At 49.4% G+C, this 14288-nt stretch overlaps 1 protein-coding gene across 1 annotated transcript in view; it reads left to right on the forward strand.

The window, feature by feature from the left end:
• The first annotated feature begins 209 nt into the window (after positions 1-209).
• Positions 210-14288, forward strand: part of NUAK1 (NUAK family kinase 1) — a 68618-nt gene continuing 54539 nt past the window's right edge. The window contains exon 1 of the mRNA XM_049783114.1: positions 210-557. Coding sequence (XP_049639071.1) covers positions 300-557 — 258 coding nt within the window. The 5' untranslated portion in view covers positions 210-299. The remainder of the gene's footprint in view (positions 558-14288) is intronic.

Genomic DNA, 14288 nt, shown 5'->3' on the forward strand with positions numbered 1-14288 from the left:
CCCGCCCGCCCGGCCGCACTCCCCGCAGCCTCCGCGGCCGCCGCCAGCTCTCCTCTCCGCCGCAGCGATCGCCAGCCGGTGGGCGGTGCGCGGCCCGTGCGGGGCCCGGAGCGCCAGATGTGCGGCCCCCGCCGCCGCCCGTGAGCCCCCACCCATGCAGCGGGGGCGGCCCTGAACGCAGAACGCACCCCGGCCTGCGGCTCGCCGGAGACCCCGACCTCCCCGAGCGCGCGCGCAGCGTAGTGCCCGGCTCCTAGGAGCCCGCTCCGTTGGCAGCCCGCCGCGCCCCGCGCTCGGACATGGACGTGGCCGCTGCGCCCGTGCCCGCGGCCGGAGATGGCCCGGATTTGGGGTCCGGGGCGCGGGGGTCTCCCCCCGAGGCTGCTTCTGCTGTTGCTGCTGCTGCTGCGGCGATCTCAGAGCCCAGGAAGCCGCACGGAGTGAAGCGGCATCATCACAAGCATAATCTGAAGCACCGCTATGAGCTGCAGGAGACCCTGGGCAAAGGCACCTACGGCAAAGTCAAGAGGGCCACCGAGAGGTTTTCGGGCCGAGTGGTGAGTGGGGATCTCCCTCCCCCGGGACGCGTGAATGGGGGTGCGGACTGCGCTGCGACTCTGCTTGAGACTGGGGGGGGGGGGGGCTCCGTCAGTATCCCCCAAGACCCATTCCTCTCTCCCCGTTCATACCCCGTGACTCAGGAGTCTCTCTCTTCTCTGGAAACACTTGTTAGATCCTGCCTGTGCATATTTGAGGGGGGTTCTATAGCAAGCAAAGTGTTTTATGATTCGTAAATCGGGCCTCCAATTTGGGGGTGTGTGTGTGCGGGCGCTCGCGCTCTGACCCAATCTCAGAATGACCTGATTTTCCCAGTTCCCAGCAGAGCCATAGTCTCAGCCAGGAGCGGTCCCCCTCACCCCCCTAAACCCCTTATCCTGTAGCTGCAAGCGATTCTACCTCCCCTCTTATCCCCACCCCACCTCCCACTCAGATGTCCCATCTGCTGTCAACTGCCTGGAGGGCGGACTCCTCCTGCTCCTGCCTGCTTTTAGGAGAGAAGGTTCTCTAGCACAAGTCAAGCCTGCAGCAAGCCTGAGGGTTGTTGTGTCTGTTGTGTCTGGCTTCTGGGCAGACTGAAATGCCTAGAGCAGGGTAGCCAAGGGGATCCGATGGGATGGGAGATGCCCACACTCCATTGTATTTTAGGTCCTGAGTTTAGGGGAAGCAAAATGACTTAAGGGGCTATCCCAGCTGACACCCTCTCACCCACCCCCGTGACAGCTGAAACCATGGTTCGCTCTGTATCACCCAGTTCCAAGGAGCACCTTTATGCCCCAAGCTTGTCCTCGGTTGTTGTCATTTTCCTTTCTGAAAGGGCCCTTGAAGTCCACTTTTCTATGGCTAGAAGATTGGGTTCAAAGGGACTGACTTGTGCAGAAAGACTGTGGGTTGTGTCAAAGCACGAACTTGGCTCTTTGACTGGAATCATATCAGATGTATTTAAATCAATTTTGGGCCAAGTCAGTAATTCCTTATGGAACTCCTTGTGTCTATAGCTATAGGGGAGGTTTTGGGGGTTCCAGACTGGCTTATAAACTTGGCAAATGACCTTAGAGCAAAAGCACAATGAACTGTGAATAAAGTGGGAAATTGATGTAACTATTTTTTCTCTGCATCTTTGCAGAGATGGTTTCAGGGGTGGTGGTGGTGGTGAGGCATCAACCAGGAAGCTTCTGATTCTCAACTGTCTCAATCACTAATATCCAAGTCCCTGCTGAGAAGAATAGAACCCCCACTCCAGCTTCAAATATAAAGTCAATTATGGCATAATTGAAAAATGGGGACCTTGTTGTATTTTAAGCCATCTCTGCATAATATGCACTTTCTGGAATAAGCCAGGAGTTGAAAATTCACTGTGGGCTGGTGCCATTGCCGCAGCCTGAACATCTGCAAGGGATGGTTGCAAAGATGCCCTTTGCCAAGCGCTGCTTTTTTATTGTGGAAGAGGCTGATGAACATGCCTTTCATTCATGCTTTCTGTCAGAGGTGCTATCTCCAGGTTGCATGTGGAAGGAGTGGAAAACAAACTCAGGTGTTAGCTTCTTTCTCGGGTTGTTCTAAAGAGCTGTCAGAGAATCACGCTGGGAGGGCGGAAAGTGGAATAAGGGAAAAACAGTTGCGACTGGAGGGGCAGATTGAGGTTATGAGCAGATCACTGTCATCCTGCAGAGATGTAGACAGCCCAGGCAAGGGAACCTAACCTTTGGGCAAATATCTTCTTGAGCTTCACTGGCACCTTCTCTAGCTCTCAGATGCACGGACCAGGTGAGAGTGAAAGGGATCGCATCCTCAGACATGGACTAGCCTTTCTGCCTGTTTGGTACCTGCCTTTCTTCTCTTTATTTGCTCACTCTCTGAACATTCCGCTGGGAGTTTCTCCTCATAGCCACTAAGGGGCGCCCTGAGCACGGAAAAGGCGTGCTGCTCTGTTATTGTCTAGCTTTCCTTCAGTTTCCCATTGTGCTATTAATTTCAGTTAAATCCTTAATTTAAAAAATTATGTAAAGGTTTAATTCTGGTAGCAGAGTCAGGCCCAGAAACCGGCAAGTTCCAGCCGCTTCATTTATCCGAGGGACTGTTTCCCTGCTTGATAGAAAAATCCTGCCTTGTTAGCCAACCCCTTGACTTAAACAGATGGGAAAACTGAGGCTGGGGAAGGGAAGCCTCCTTGGCTTTGAATCCTTCCTCCTGATGCGCACATTGTGCACAGATGGTGTCAGGACATAACTGAGAAACAGGAGTTGTTAGGTGGAGAAATCTTCGGTGCCTGGTTGAAGAGAAAATAATACAAACACCAAAATTTGCGCAGCAGCTTGGTGCTCATGCAGTGCTTGATGACTCAGACTGTCAAGAGTAGCAAGAGTATTTTTATTTATCTTTTTGCTAAAGTGTGAACTGGGCATTTTCTTCTGGCTCCAAGGATGCACTAAACCCACTCCGACTTGCTTTGAAGGGGACTTGAGAGAACTGGCTGAGTTCAGCCTTTGCCACCTGTGAGGAGAATCCCAAACCAAAACCAGTGCTGTTTTTTTTTTTTTTTTTTGTTATATCAGGATCCCTGATTATCTGAGTAACAGATGCTTTGAGCGCAGTGTGAAGGGAGCTGTTATAATCCAGTGCTGCACCAGGGACTCAAGATGCTGCTTGAGACCAAGAGGTGATGAATGAGAATGTAGTAGCATTTGGAGTGCTGGTCTGCAATGAAAGCAAGCACTGGGACCTGTGAGCAGAGTGGCCGCAGCAGGTTTCTGGGGTCTGGGGTGCTGACTTCCTTCTCACTCCTAGCACCCTTCCTTCCCTCTTTCATCTCCCAGCGTGTTCTTGTAGCCGCTGCCTGAACATGCCTAGGACCAGGCAGGCTGTCTTGCACAAGATCCATGAGCCCTGCCATACATTCAAGTCCAGACTCATCCCTCACCAGTTTTGTGACCTGGGGCTCTAGCGAGGTAACTTTGCCACCTCAGCTTCCTCATCTGCAGAATGGGCCTTGCTAAATCCTTCATGGGCTTGGCCTGGTGAGAGAACGGGATGTGGTGATCTTTAGAAAAGTGTCCAGAGAGGAAATGAACCCATTTCCTCGTTATTTGACCTCACTGCCTTTACATTTTCATTCAGGCTTTGTTTTATGTTGGTGCCACATCAGCTGTGCTTACTTTTAGTTCTGTGCTCAGGGATCTCTCCTAGCAGGGCTCAGGGGACCATATGAGGGGCCGAGGATCAAACCGGAGTCAACAGCATGCAGGGCTCTGGACCTTTCTTGGTCCAGAGAAGCAGGAGACATCGGGCAGCTTGTCTTTGTAGTGCTCGGGGCTGGGAGGGAGACAGGGAATGCCTCTATTTTTAGGGATTAGGGAATGATTACAGAATGCTTGATGAGGTGGCTAAGCTTGTGCTTAGAGAATCCCAATGGGCAGTTAAGTGCACATATCACCCCTGGGAAACATTTGCAAAGCCTTGATTTGTGGACCTTGCTGATTCTACCAGCTCTGTTTCTGCTACACACTGGGTAGGACCGTGGGTCAAGCTTGCAGACCTCAGAGTCATAATATGGCACACAGATGTTTGCTTTGAGCCAGATTCCCTGAACCTGAAGGCTGCACAGATCATTGCCCCAAAACTAGGACAAAACAAAACAAAAAACCTCCAAATCAAAAACAGCTTGGGGGTGAAGGATGTTTATTACCCCCCAGTCAAGGCCAAGGTTCAGTTCTCTCACAAGAGCTATGTACAGGGACTGGGCTGGAGTCTAGGAGGGCTCTGTCATACCCTCACTCTGACAATAATTGTGTCCCCAAGTATCAGAGCCATTGTTTGGGTGATGGACGGTCCTTCTCCAGCTATACAACAGATTTGATGGGGAAAGAAATGGATGCTTGAAGTTGTGGCACTGAGTCATTGGCAGCCTGGAGCTGGAAAGTGCTGAATTTGGGTAAAGGGTGCAGATGAGATGGTGTGCAGCTGGGGTCTATGCGATGGTCAGATACCTCTGTGATGGTCACAGATAGTGGCTGCCTTGTCCCAGTTTGAAGGAGCAAAGGGAACTCAGCTCATGGGATCCAACATCTCCCAGAGGAGGCAGGAAATACATAGCTTAGACATGGGCAGGAATCTGTCACTGCTAAGTGACAGAGCAGGCTAATTCTGGCGTGATAACTCCATACTCACACCCGCCTCCATTTTGCTCACATCTGGAGCAAGAGGAGAACCTGCCTCTCTGAGAACTTCATTTTTTTAATATTTTTTATAATATATTTAAACACCTTGATTACTGAGAACTTTATAATCTGGTGGCAAAGATGTAGTATATTTATAAGTACTGAACAATTTCTGTTCAGTTCCACCAAGATTCATGACCCTCTGCCATATGTCTACACCACCACCCCTGAAGTATTGACAGGAAATTCAATGGTTCCTGTGGCTCACAGGGGCTTCTACTCTTATGACTGCTGCTGAGCTGATGGCTATCAGCTGAGAGGTTTGAGAGCTTAGGGTGTGTCTTGTACTACTAAGTGCCTGGCAGACACCATCTCTTATTGAATCCTGCCATTGTGGGCTGTGGGCACTTAAGCCTGTAATAGGTGGGGGAGGATGATGACACTGATGGAGGGTCATTTAACTTGACCACATGTGTCCAAAGAGCCTTATCTGATTGACAGGGACCCTGGGTCAGGGCTCTGCTCTGACTCTTGTACCAAAGATTGGCCATGGGATAATTCTGTGTGTGTGTGTGTGTGTGTGTGTGTGTGTGCATGTGTATGTTTTCTTGTCAATAGCAGTAGACAAAGCAAAGAGGCTTGGCATGCTGTGGGATGATGGAAGGAACAAACCTTTGCCTTGAGATCCAGAGGAATCGGGGAGCATTTTATTTTGGGGGGTGATTTTGGACCACATCTGGTGATGCTCAGGGTTTACTTCTGGCTTTGTGCTTAGGAATTACTTCTGGCGGTGCTCAGGGACCATATATGATGCCAGAGATTGTATGTACTGTATGCACGGTGAACGCTCCACCCATTGTACTTATCCCCCTGGTTCCTAGGGGGACATTTTGCAGAGAGGAGTTTCAGAGGGTCAGCCAGATGGCTGGATAATCAAGGTTTGTGCTAGACTGGATTCTGAGATAAATTGATTCTGATGAGATGGATGTAATAATACTACTGGGCAATAATGATCATCTTCATAGAAGCAGCACCTACTTCTCCTGAACTTGTCACCTGCCAGATACGTGTTCCATGGACCAATCCTTGTAGCCATAGCATCATTCCACTCAAAAGAGAAAAAGTCGCTGAACAATTGAATGGTAGCTTGCCCTAGGGACCTGGGTCACAGCCCTGCAACAGTTTGGGGTTAAGCTGGTGGCTATGGAGCTTCTGTTATGGGACTCTGGGTTTCCGTGCAGCTGAGTTGGGCTCCAAACCCTTCTGTCTGGAGCAGAGGCTGGGCACCTGGAGGTTTTCTCCAGGCAGGATAAGGACAGGGGTTAGGAACCACTCTGGGGAACAAGGGGTAAGGAAGCAGGTCCAGGAACCAGGGAGGTGTGAAGAGGGGAGCTGGTTTCCTACCCAGCTGCAGACACACATTCCCTACCACATTCCAGCACCCAGGATGAGCTTCCTTGGGGGCCAGTAGGAGGTTGAGATTGAGTCAGGGTGACTGCACTTTGAGTAGTGCTTTCTGACTGTTTTGTCCTCCCTGTGCCCACTGGGCACTATGCCAGCTATGTAGTTGGTGCTTAGCAAAAGCTTGCGAAAGTGTTCAGTCTGGGAATGTTTCCTGATATTCAGCAGCCCCGACTCTTCCTAATCCTGGATCTCACGTATGATTCTGGAAATGAAAGAAGGTGGCTTGAAATGAGAGGTGGGGGTGAATGCTTGGGTGTGGTTGAGGGGTGCAGACTGAGTTTATTCGCTGCAGACCTGATTCCCTGTGTCTTGCTCTATCTTGTACCCAGGAGCAGACTGTCTATCCAGGGCTGGTCAACTTCCTGTGCTTGGTGGCCCTGGAGTTCACAGTGACCATCTTATTTCTTGTCCCACACACAAGTCCCAGAGCATCTGTAAGTTATGATTTGTGAAATCTCTGCTTTAAAGCATCCTGCATTTATTATCAAGCTGCCCCAGATGGTTATGCAGTGCAGGGATGAATTCAGGCCCCGCTGCATTGATAACATTCCCTGAGAAGGGCCCCCAGAAGCCAGACGTTATGTCTCATTGAGGAAAATGTCAGTGTATGGTCAGAAAAGACCCCTGTGGCCTCACTCCTCTGTCCACCGGGAAGAAATGCTGGAAACATACTCCTCTACCCTCACAGCAGCATTGCTTCTAGGAGCCCAGAGTGAGAGCCTCTGAGTTTCTGTCCACTGCTAGATGCATGGATGACATGCTGCATGGCCGCTTACATAGGGAACATGCTTAGACTCTCATCCATGCTTTTGTGCATGGAATAGGATTCAGTGATGGAAAGGAACAAGGACACATTCACCAACACAGATCAGCTTTGGAAGCATGCAGTGACAGAGTCAGACATAGGAGACCCTACACAGTGTGATCCAGAGAGTTGCAGAGATAGGGAATAGTGGATGCGCATGGAGGCTGTACTGTGTACTTCAGTCTAGACTGGGCTGGGTCGGAGTAAGGAGGAGTGATTGCCAGTGGGTAAAGACAAGCTAATAAAAATGTGTGTGTGTGTGTGTGTGTGTGTGAGGGGGAGAGAGAGAGAGAGAGAGAGAGAGAGAGAGAGAGAGAGAGAGAGAGAGAGAGAGAGAGAGAGAGAGAGAGAAGGCAGAGAGAGAGAGAAGGCAGAGAGAAGGAGAGGAGGGAGAGAGAGGGAGAGAGAGGGAGAGAGGGAGAGGGAAAGGGAGAGAGAGAAAGGGAGAAAGAGGGAGAGGGAGAGAGAGAGAGAGGGAAAGGGAGAGAGAGAAAGGGAGAAAGAGAGGGAGAGGGAGAGAGAGAGAGAGAGAGAGAGAGAGAGAGAGAGAGAGAGAGAGAGAGAGGTCTCAATAGGCTGAGGTACAAACTGCTGTGGAAGCCTTGGTTCGATCCTGAGCACCTCATAGTCTCCCACAGGGCCATAAGAAGTGACCATCATCATCACCAAACTGGGAGTAGTTCCTAAGGACTACCAAGTGTGAGCCCCAAACCAAAACTAACTAAAGTAGGTATCAGATTGATAGCACAGCAGATGAGGCACTTGACTTGGATGTGGCCTATCTGGGTTCTGCATTGCAGTGGTTCTCAAACTATGGCCCGTGGGCCACATATTGTATTTGTATCTGTTTTGTTTCTTCATTGCAAAATAAGATATATGCAGTATGCATAAGAATTCGTTCATAAGTTTTGTTTTTACTATAGTCAGATCCTCCAGTGGTCTGAGGGACAGTGAACTGGCCCCCTGTTTAAAAAGTTTGAGGACCCCTGACATATAGTCTTCTTCAGAGTCTATCAGGAGTGGGGAAAGTCTATGAACATAGCCAGGTTTGGCTCTAAACAAACTAAAAACAAACAAACAAACACATACACACACAAAACGGGATATTGATTCAACAGTCCTGGAATCATGGATTCTAATTGGGCCAGTGGTTTGCCTTCTGAATTGTTGTCCTGTTAAACTACCATCCCTAGCTCCCATGACTACCTATGATGGCCAGGCAGTGGGCTGGGGTTTGAATCTCTTTTTCATCAGGCCCCAATAGTTCAGACTTCTGTGTTAGAAACAGAAAGCAGGCTGGTGCCCCATTGAGAGAGAGCTGGGGGCTGTCCTGGGCTGGGTGCCTAATGCTTGATTAATATGTACCAGTATGGCAGCCCTGGGAGTGTGACTTGTCCCTGCCATCAGGGAGGGCCCCAGGGCCCTAGACACCCAGGTCTGGAACAACCTGAGAACAGTTAGTGGAGCAGAAATCACAGCAGTAGATGGAGACAGATTGGGGTTCACACTGTACCCTGCCACTTGGCAGTTTGGTGGCCCTGGGCCAGCACCATCTCCCAGTGCTTCTGTTTGCTCAGCTCAAAACCATTCTCGCCTCTCTCCCAGGGTCCTCATGCATGAGGGAAGAGAGTCTTGGGGTGCTTCCAGCCCAGCAGACTCTGGAAGACCAGAACTCATGCCACTAGTTTGTGGAGTAAGGCTGGAGTAGTACAGGGGCATGGGGAGTCCTTTGCTTCAGCTCTGAGTGACTCTGTCCTGCTGTCCATGCTGGCTGATTCTTTAGTCTCAGCTCTAGGTCTGTTTCCTTGGGGCACGTGAGCTGGGTGGGTTTGAGGATGTGTGTGTGTGTGTGTGTGTGTGTGTGTGTGTGTGTGTGTCTCAGTGGAATGGAGTCGGAACCGGGTGGAACTTGGGGGCCATCTTGAGAAGGAGGTGGTAGGGAAGGCTTCCCTTCTTTTGGGGTCACCCCTTCCTCATTACGGGATTACCAGCCTCTGTCATATGCCTCTCTATAGCTCCCCATATTCTGGCTGCAGAAAAGGGGGGATCTGGGTTCGCACTACAAAGCTCTCTGGCCTTGCTGGGCAGCTCCCAACTTTCAGCTCTAGGTGAGAAATGCTGCTGGTAATCATGCCCCAGAAGGGAAGTGAGAGATGCTCAGACTCCTCTGCAAGGTTTTCCAAACATTTCTCCCAGTCATAAATCAAGCACTTTAAGAGCCATAAACCCGGCTGGAGTGCAGAGCTAATGTATGTCTGGAAAAAATGCCTTCAAACTCCAGGAAAGAAATCCCTGTGGTTTCTGTCCATTTGGGAGCTGGAGGGCAGGAAGGTGCTAAGAGGAGGCTGTGGTGGGGTCACCCCCTTCTTGGAGAGGGGGGACCCACAGGGAAGCTGGAAGTGGTGGTGGTGCAGCTTGAATAGATTTGGCCTTAGGGCACTTTCCCAGGAATAAAAAAGGAGCTACTGCTCCCTTCCAGCCACTCTTCATTCCCTCCTCTTGGGTCAAGCTCTCCAAACAGCTTGAAGGAGAAGCTTCTGGTGGGCAATGCAGATGAGCAGGAATCTTAATTTTTTGGTGGTGGGGATTGGGAGTTTGTGTGCTCAGGGCTTACTCTGGGCTCTGTGCTTAGGATCACTACTGGCGGGCCTGAGGGATCTTATGGGATGCTAGAGATTGAACCCAGTTGATCATATACAAGGCAAATACCCTATCCACTGTTCTATTGCTCTGGCCCTAAGCAGAAATGTGTGTGTGCTTCAATATAACCTGGGCCCACTACCAGGACAGTTCACCTGCCTTGCTAAGGGGTAGAGAGTTCAGAAGGCTGGGAGCAGGCTTTGCATGTAGGTTTTATCCCCAGCACCTGATAGTCCCCTAAGCACCTCTGGGTGTGGGTATTGCCCATCAAGATTCCCCTCAAACAACCCCAGAGAGCACTCCTGTATCCATCTCTCTGTGTCTGGGGGAGAGACAATTCTTCTAATTTGACAGCCTCATCTAGAATGGCACAATCAAGGAGAAGGAAAGGGGATTAAAAACAAAATTGGAGAATCCATGAAAAGAGAAACAATGGTGGGCTGGAGCGAGAGCTCCCAGGGTGAAGTGTATGCAGGAGGCCTGGATTTGATCCCTGGCATTACATAATGGTTCCCCGAGTACAGCTGAGAATGATCCCTGAGCACTGACTGAGCCAGGAACAGCTCTTGAACACTTCTGGTGTTCAAGCAAAGCAAACACAATTATTCTGATATTGGTTGATCTGCAGGCTCTGCAAAGGAGATCAACCAACCTTTTCCCAGTTCTGTAATGTAAACCTGTCCCAGTTAGTTCTGAAACCCCTGTCTTGGTGACTCTCACTTCCTCTTCCTCCTGCATTGAAGGAGACTGATAACCTGATTCATCATCGTTATTATTGATTATTTGTTTCAGTCTCTCAGAATTTCCCACCTTTACATCTCGAGGCAGCTATGTCTCCATCCATGTCCACGAAAAGAGATGCATGCAGAAGCGGGGACACTGCTGTGGATTTTGCTGTCTTTCTGTGGCCAGTGCAAATTTCTGTCTATTTGGGAAGAAGCTCTGTGGGAGGGAAGAGGTGGACACGCCTTCCATCTGGTGAGCTCCAAGCTTAGCACATGCACGGGTGTGGATGGGAAGGCAGGCCAGCGAGGCGCTCTCTCTAGAGACAGTGCACTTTGCTTCTTCCTCTGGCTTCACAAATTTCCTGGGCAGAGAATCAGCCTGAATGCTCAGGAGGGAGCCCCCGGGGTGGGTGGGCGCACAGGCAGCCAGTAGCAGAGTGTGGGTCAGGGAAATCAGTGGAATCTCTATGGAGTTGGACCCACCCTCTATTAAGGAGGAGGTCTGGGGAGAAGGCAAGTCCTTTCCATCTCAAACCTGCATATAGAAACCCTGTTGGCCATGCATCAGCCCTTCTCCTTGGAGCCCTGTTATCCTGCTATGCATTGCAAAGACCAGGAGAAAGAGTATAGAGGGAGCAAAATATGACTGACTGGCTTGAACCACAAAATGGGGCATTAGGGCTCAGTTGCTTGACTTCAGTGTCACCGGTTTCTAGATTCTCTAATCTTATGCAGATGAGCCTAAAAGCTTCTTTGGCTCTTGTCTTGCTTCTTAGCCACACAGCAGACAGTCACATTTCATCAAACTTAGACCTACAGCACAGAGAGGTTGTGGCCGGAAATGGGAACTAGCAATGGGAGAAACCTACTTACTACTACCCTGGGGTTCTATGCTTTGCTGATATGGGTTCTCTTGCCCAGTGCAAGGCTGGGCCCCCATTGGGAAGGTTGGGTCTGTTGCAATGACTGGAAGTGGGAGGAGAGTGGGCAGGTGGTGTGGAGACTGGTGTCACCCACTCTTGCAACACTTGAGCTGTGTGTCTGCAAGAGGTGAGAACTGGGCTGGAGTTTTCAGTTTGGGATTGTTAGTCATTGCACCAGCATTTGCTGAGTGCTGGGGAGTGTCAGATTTTTCCTGCTGTGGTGCAGGGTAGGGAGTGATGGCCATAAGAGGCCAGATCTTCCCAGATCCCTCCTGATCCTGCCATGCAGAGGCACTGTGTCAGAGTGGCTGTCTCTAGAACTTTCTGGGTTTGAGTTCCCTCTGGAAGTCACACATTAGTAGTTGGCATTAAGAATGTTTCCCAGTAGTCTCTTCCAACACCAGACAACCCTCCATCAGTGCTGTGGACACCTGCTTGCTGGCAGGGAAGAGCGCCTGTCATTCCTGCTTATGAGGTCAGAGTTCTGGGACTAAAGCTCAAGAAGAAAACCAACTTTGCAAAGGTGTCACTTTCTAGGGCACTGATGGCTAACCTTTTGGAGCCCGAGTGCCCAAACAACCACACAAAACCAAAGAATTTCCTCGAAGTGCCAGCAACGTCCTCCCAATGGCCCAGTCCGGCCCTGTTGCCAGGTGAGCTGCAAAGCAGACACCAGCACACTCGCCTCCCGCCGTGCCGCATATCTTAATTGCAGACCTTCCCATGTGCCAGCTGCAAGGCCTTCGCCTTCCACAGGTTCGCCATTGCTATTCTAGGGAAACCTAATCTTCACAAAGGCAAGGGGCAGCTAGTAGATTTGTTATTGCCCTAGCCCAGGGGTCGTGGAACCAGGCAGGATTCCTCTGCTGAGGCTTTTTTTTTTTTTTTCATTTTGCAAACCACACAGAAAACAAAACAAAAATTAAAAGTCTCCCCTTCCTCTCGCTGGCCCTTCTTTCCTCCCAGCAGGAAAAAGCATTTGCTTAAAACAACTTGTGAAGGAAAAACTTACAAATACATTTCTTGGGGGTGGTAGTGGTGGCATGGTGTGTCCTAATTTTATGAAATGTTTGGCTTAGCCAGCAATTTTCCAGTGGAATTTAGGAGACTTGCCTTGGTAGACTTAGGCCCCAAGTGAAGAAATCTCATCAGTTCCGGGCTGCCTATGTTGGGCTCCCGGGGGGTGTTCTAGTCAAGAACAGAGAGTGACCATTAGTTGAATGACAGTGACTGAGGTGGGAAATAGCTTTTGGCCACTGTTGGATGGTCTTGAACCATAGTCCCTAAGACTTGGCCAGGGTATTTACCACTTCCAACTGCACATGGTAAAAACTTCAGCCCAAGTACAATGCTTTTTCCCTGACCTCGTGCTTTCAATTTCCAGATCCAGAGAACAGTCGGGCACCTGAAGATTGGGTGGGAGGCATTAGGTGACACGTGGACCTCTGCACTCCCTCTGCAGCTCTAAGCCTTCCAAGTGCCCATATCATTCCAGTTGTTGTTTCCAGCATGCAAATTTCTCCCATCCCGGACATCTGTACTGGCTACTGTGGGCATATGCGGCCGTGGAACACAATCACAGACCACGATGAAATGTAAGGTGCTGCTCTAGATGCTGAGCTCATGGCACTGCTGTCCTCTGCCTTGCTTTTTCGTGGAGGACAGTGTGGTTTGAGCTGCAGCTGGTGGTGCTGAGTGAGCAATATGGTGCTGGAGTTGGAACCTGGGTCTCCTGTGTGCAAAGAATTTTCTCATCTTTGAGTTATCTCTTCAGCCCAGACCTCGTTATTTTTCCCTTTGATCACATTATCACTGTCATTCTCTCTGTACAACCTTATTCATTCAGCCTGTTCTCTATCTCTGGAGTCTGGAGCAGCCTGGTATGTGTCAGTGACTGATACTTCTACTTTGTCTTGTCTGAAGCTTGCAAATATGCATGGGTTTTCTATTGATGTGGTTTGTAAATGTGTGGGGACATGTGGCTCTTGAGGTATCTCCTTTGTTTCCTCAGGGTCTGATCCAATGGGACTGAGATGGAAGATGGTCATAACTCTCTCAACATTATTATAACTAGATGCCTCAAGTCAATGGGTTGGGGGTTGATGTGTGCTCTGTACTTTGACAAGCACAGCCCTGGGCAGAAGGAACTTGTTTTTATATCCATCTGGCATAGATCACCCCCACTTTCTTCTTTTGCAGTTACCTGAGATCCCTAATCCACTTGGATCAAAACTGATGCCTGAGGTCGTTTTCTCTGCCTTCCTGCCATGGAGTCATCATAGTAGTAGCCAACAGTTACATCATAGTTATCTAATTTTTTTAATTGAATCACTGTGAGATATGAGTTAAAAAGCTGTTGATGGTTGAATTTCTTAGAACATTCCAACACCTGTCCCTTTACTAGTGATCATTTCCTGCCACCAATGTCCCTAATTTTCCTCCTGCCTCTGTGACAACACTTTTTCTCTTTCCTTTTTTTTCTTCATTTAGGCATTATGGTTTGTAATACTGTTACTGAGAGGGTATGATACATAGCACTTTACCTTCTTTCAGCACCCAGTTTTTGCCCCAAATGATTATGTTCAACTGTTATTGTCATAGTGATCCATTCTCTGCCCAAACTACACCCTCCACATTTCTCTTTGTGGCAAATTTCCTACCATGGAACAGTCTTCCTAGCTCTCACTGTATTGTAATATTATTCTTATATATATTTTTTTTATTATTTTCCACAAATGAGTGTGATAATTTTGTTTGTCATTTACCCCCAGTCTCATTTCACTCAGCATTATATTCTCCATTGTCACAGCTGATCTGCCAGAGATGGGCCCATGCTTTTGGCGTCCATGGGGTTTGTAGGCAAGACTCAGGCAAATATCACAGTTTTATTTATTAGAGAACCCAGGTGCCTATGACAAACCTCTGGGCCAGGAGAGAGATAAAGAGGGAGAGAGAGCTGGGTTTGGGACCAGGGTAAGGTCAGATTGAGAGCCAGGTAAAGAAAAAGGATACAGCC

The sequence above is a fragment of the Suncus etruscus genome, chromosome 11, assembly GCF_024139225.1.
Source record: "Suncus etruscus isolate mSunEtr1 chromosome 11, mSunEtr1.pri.cur, whole genome shotgun sequence".
Lineage (NCBI taxonomy): Eukaryota > Metazoa > Chordata > Mammalia > Eulipotyphla > Soricidae > Suncus > Suncus etruscus.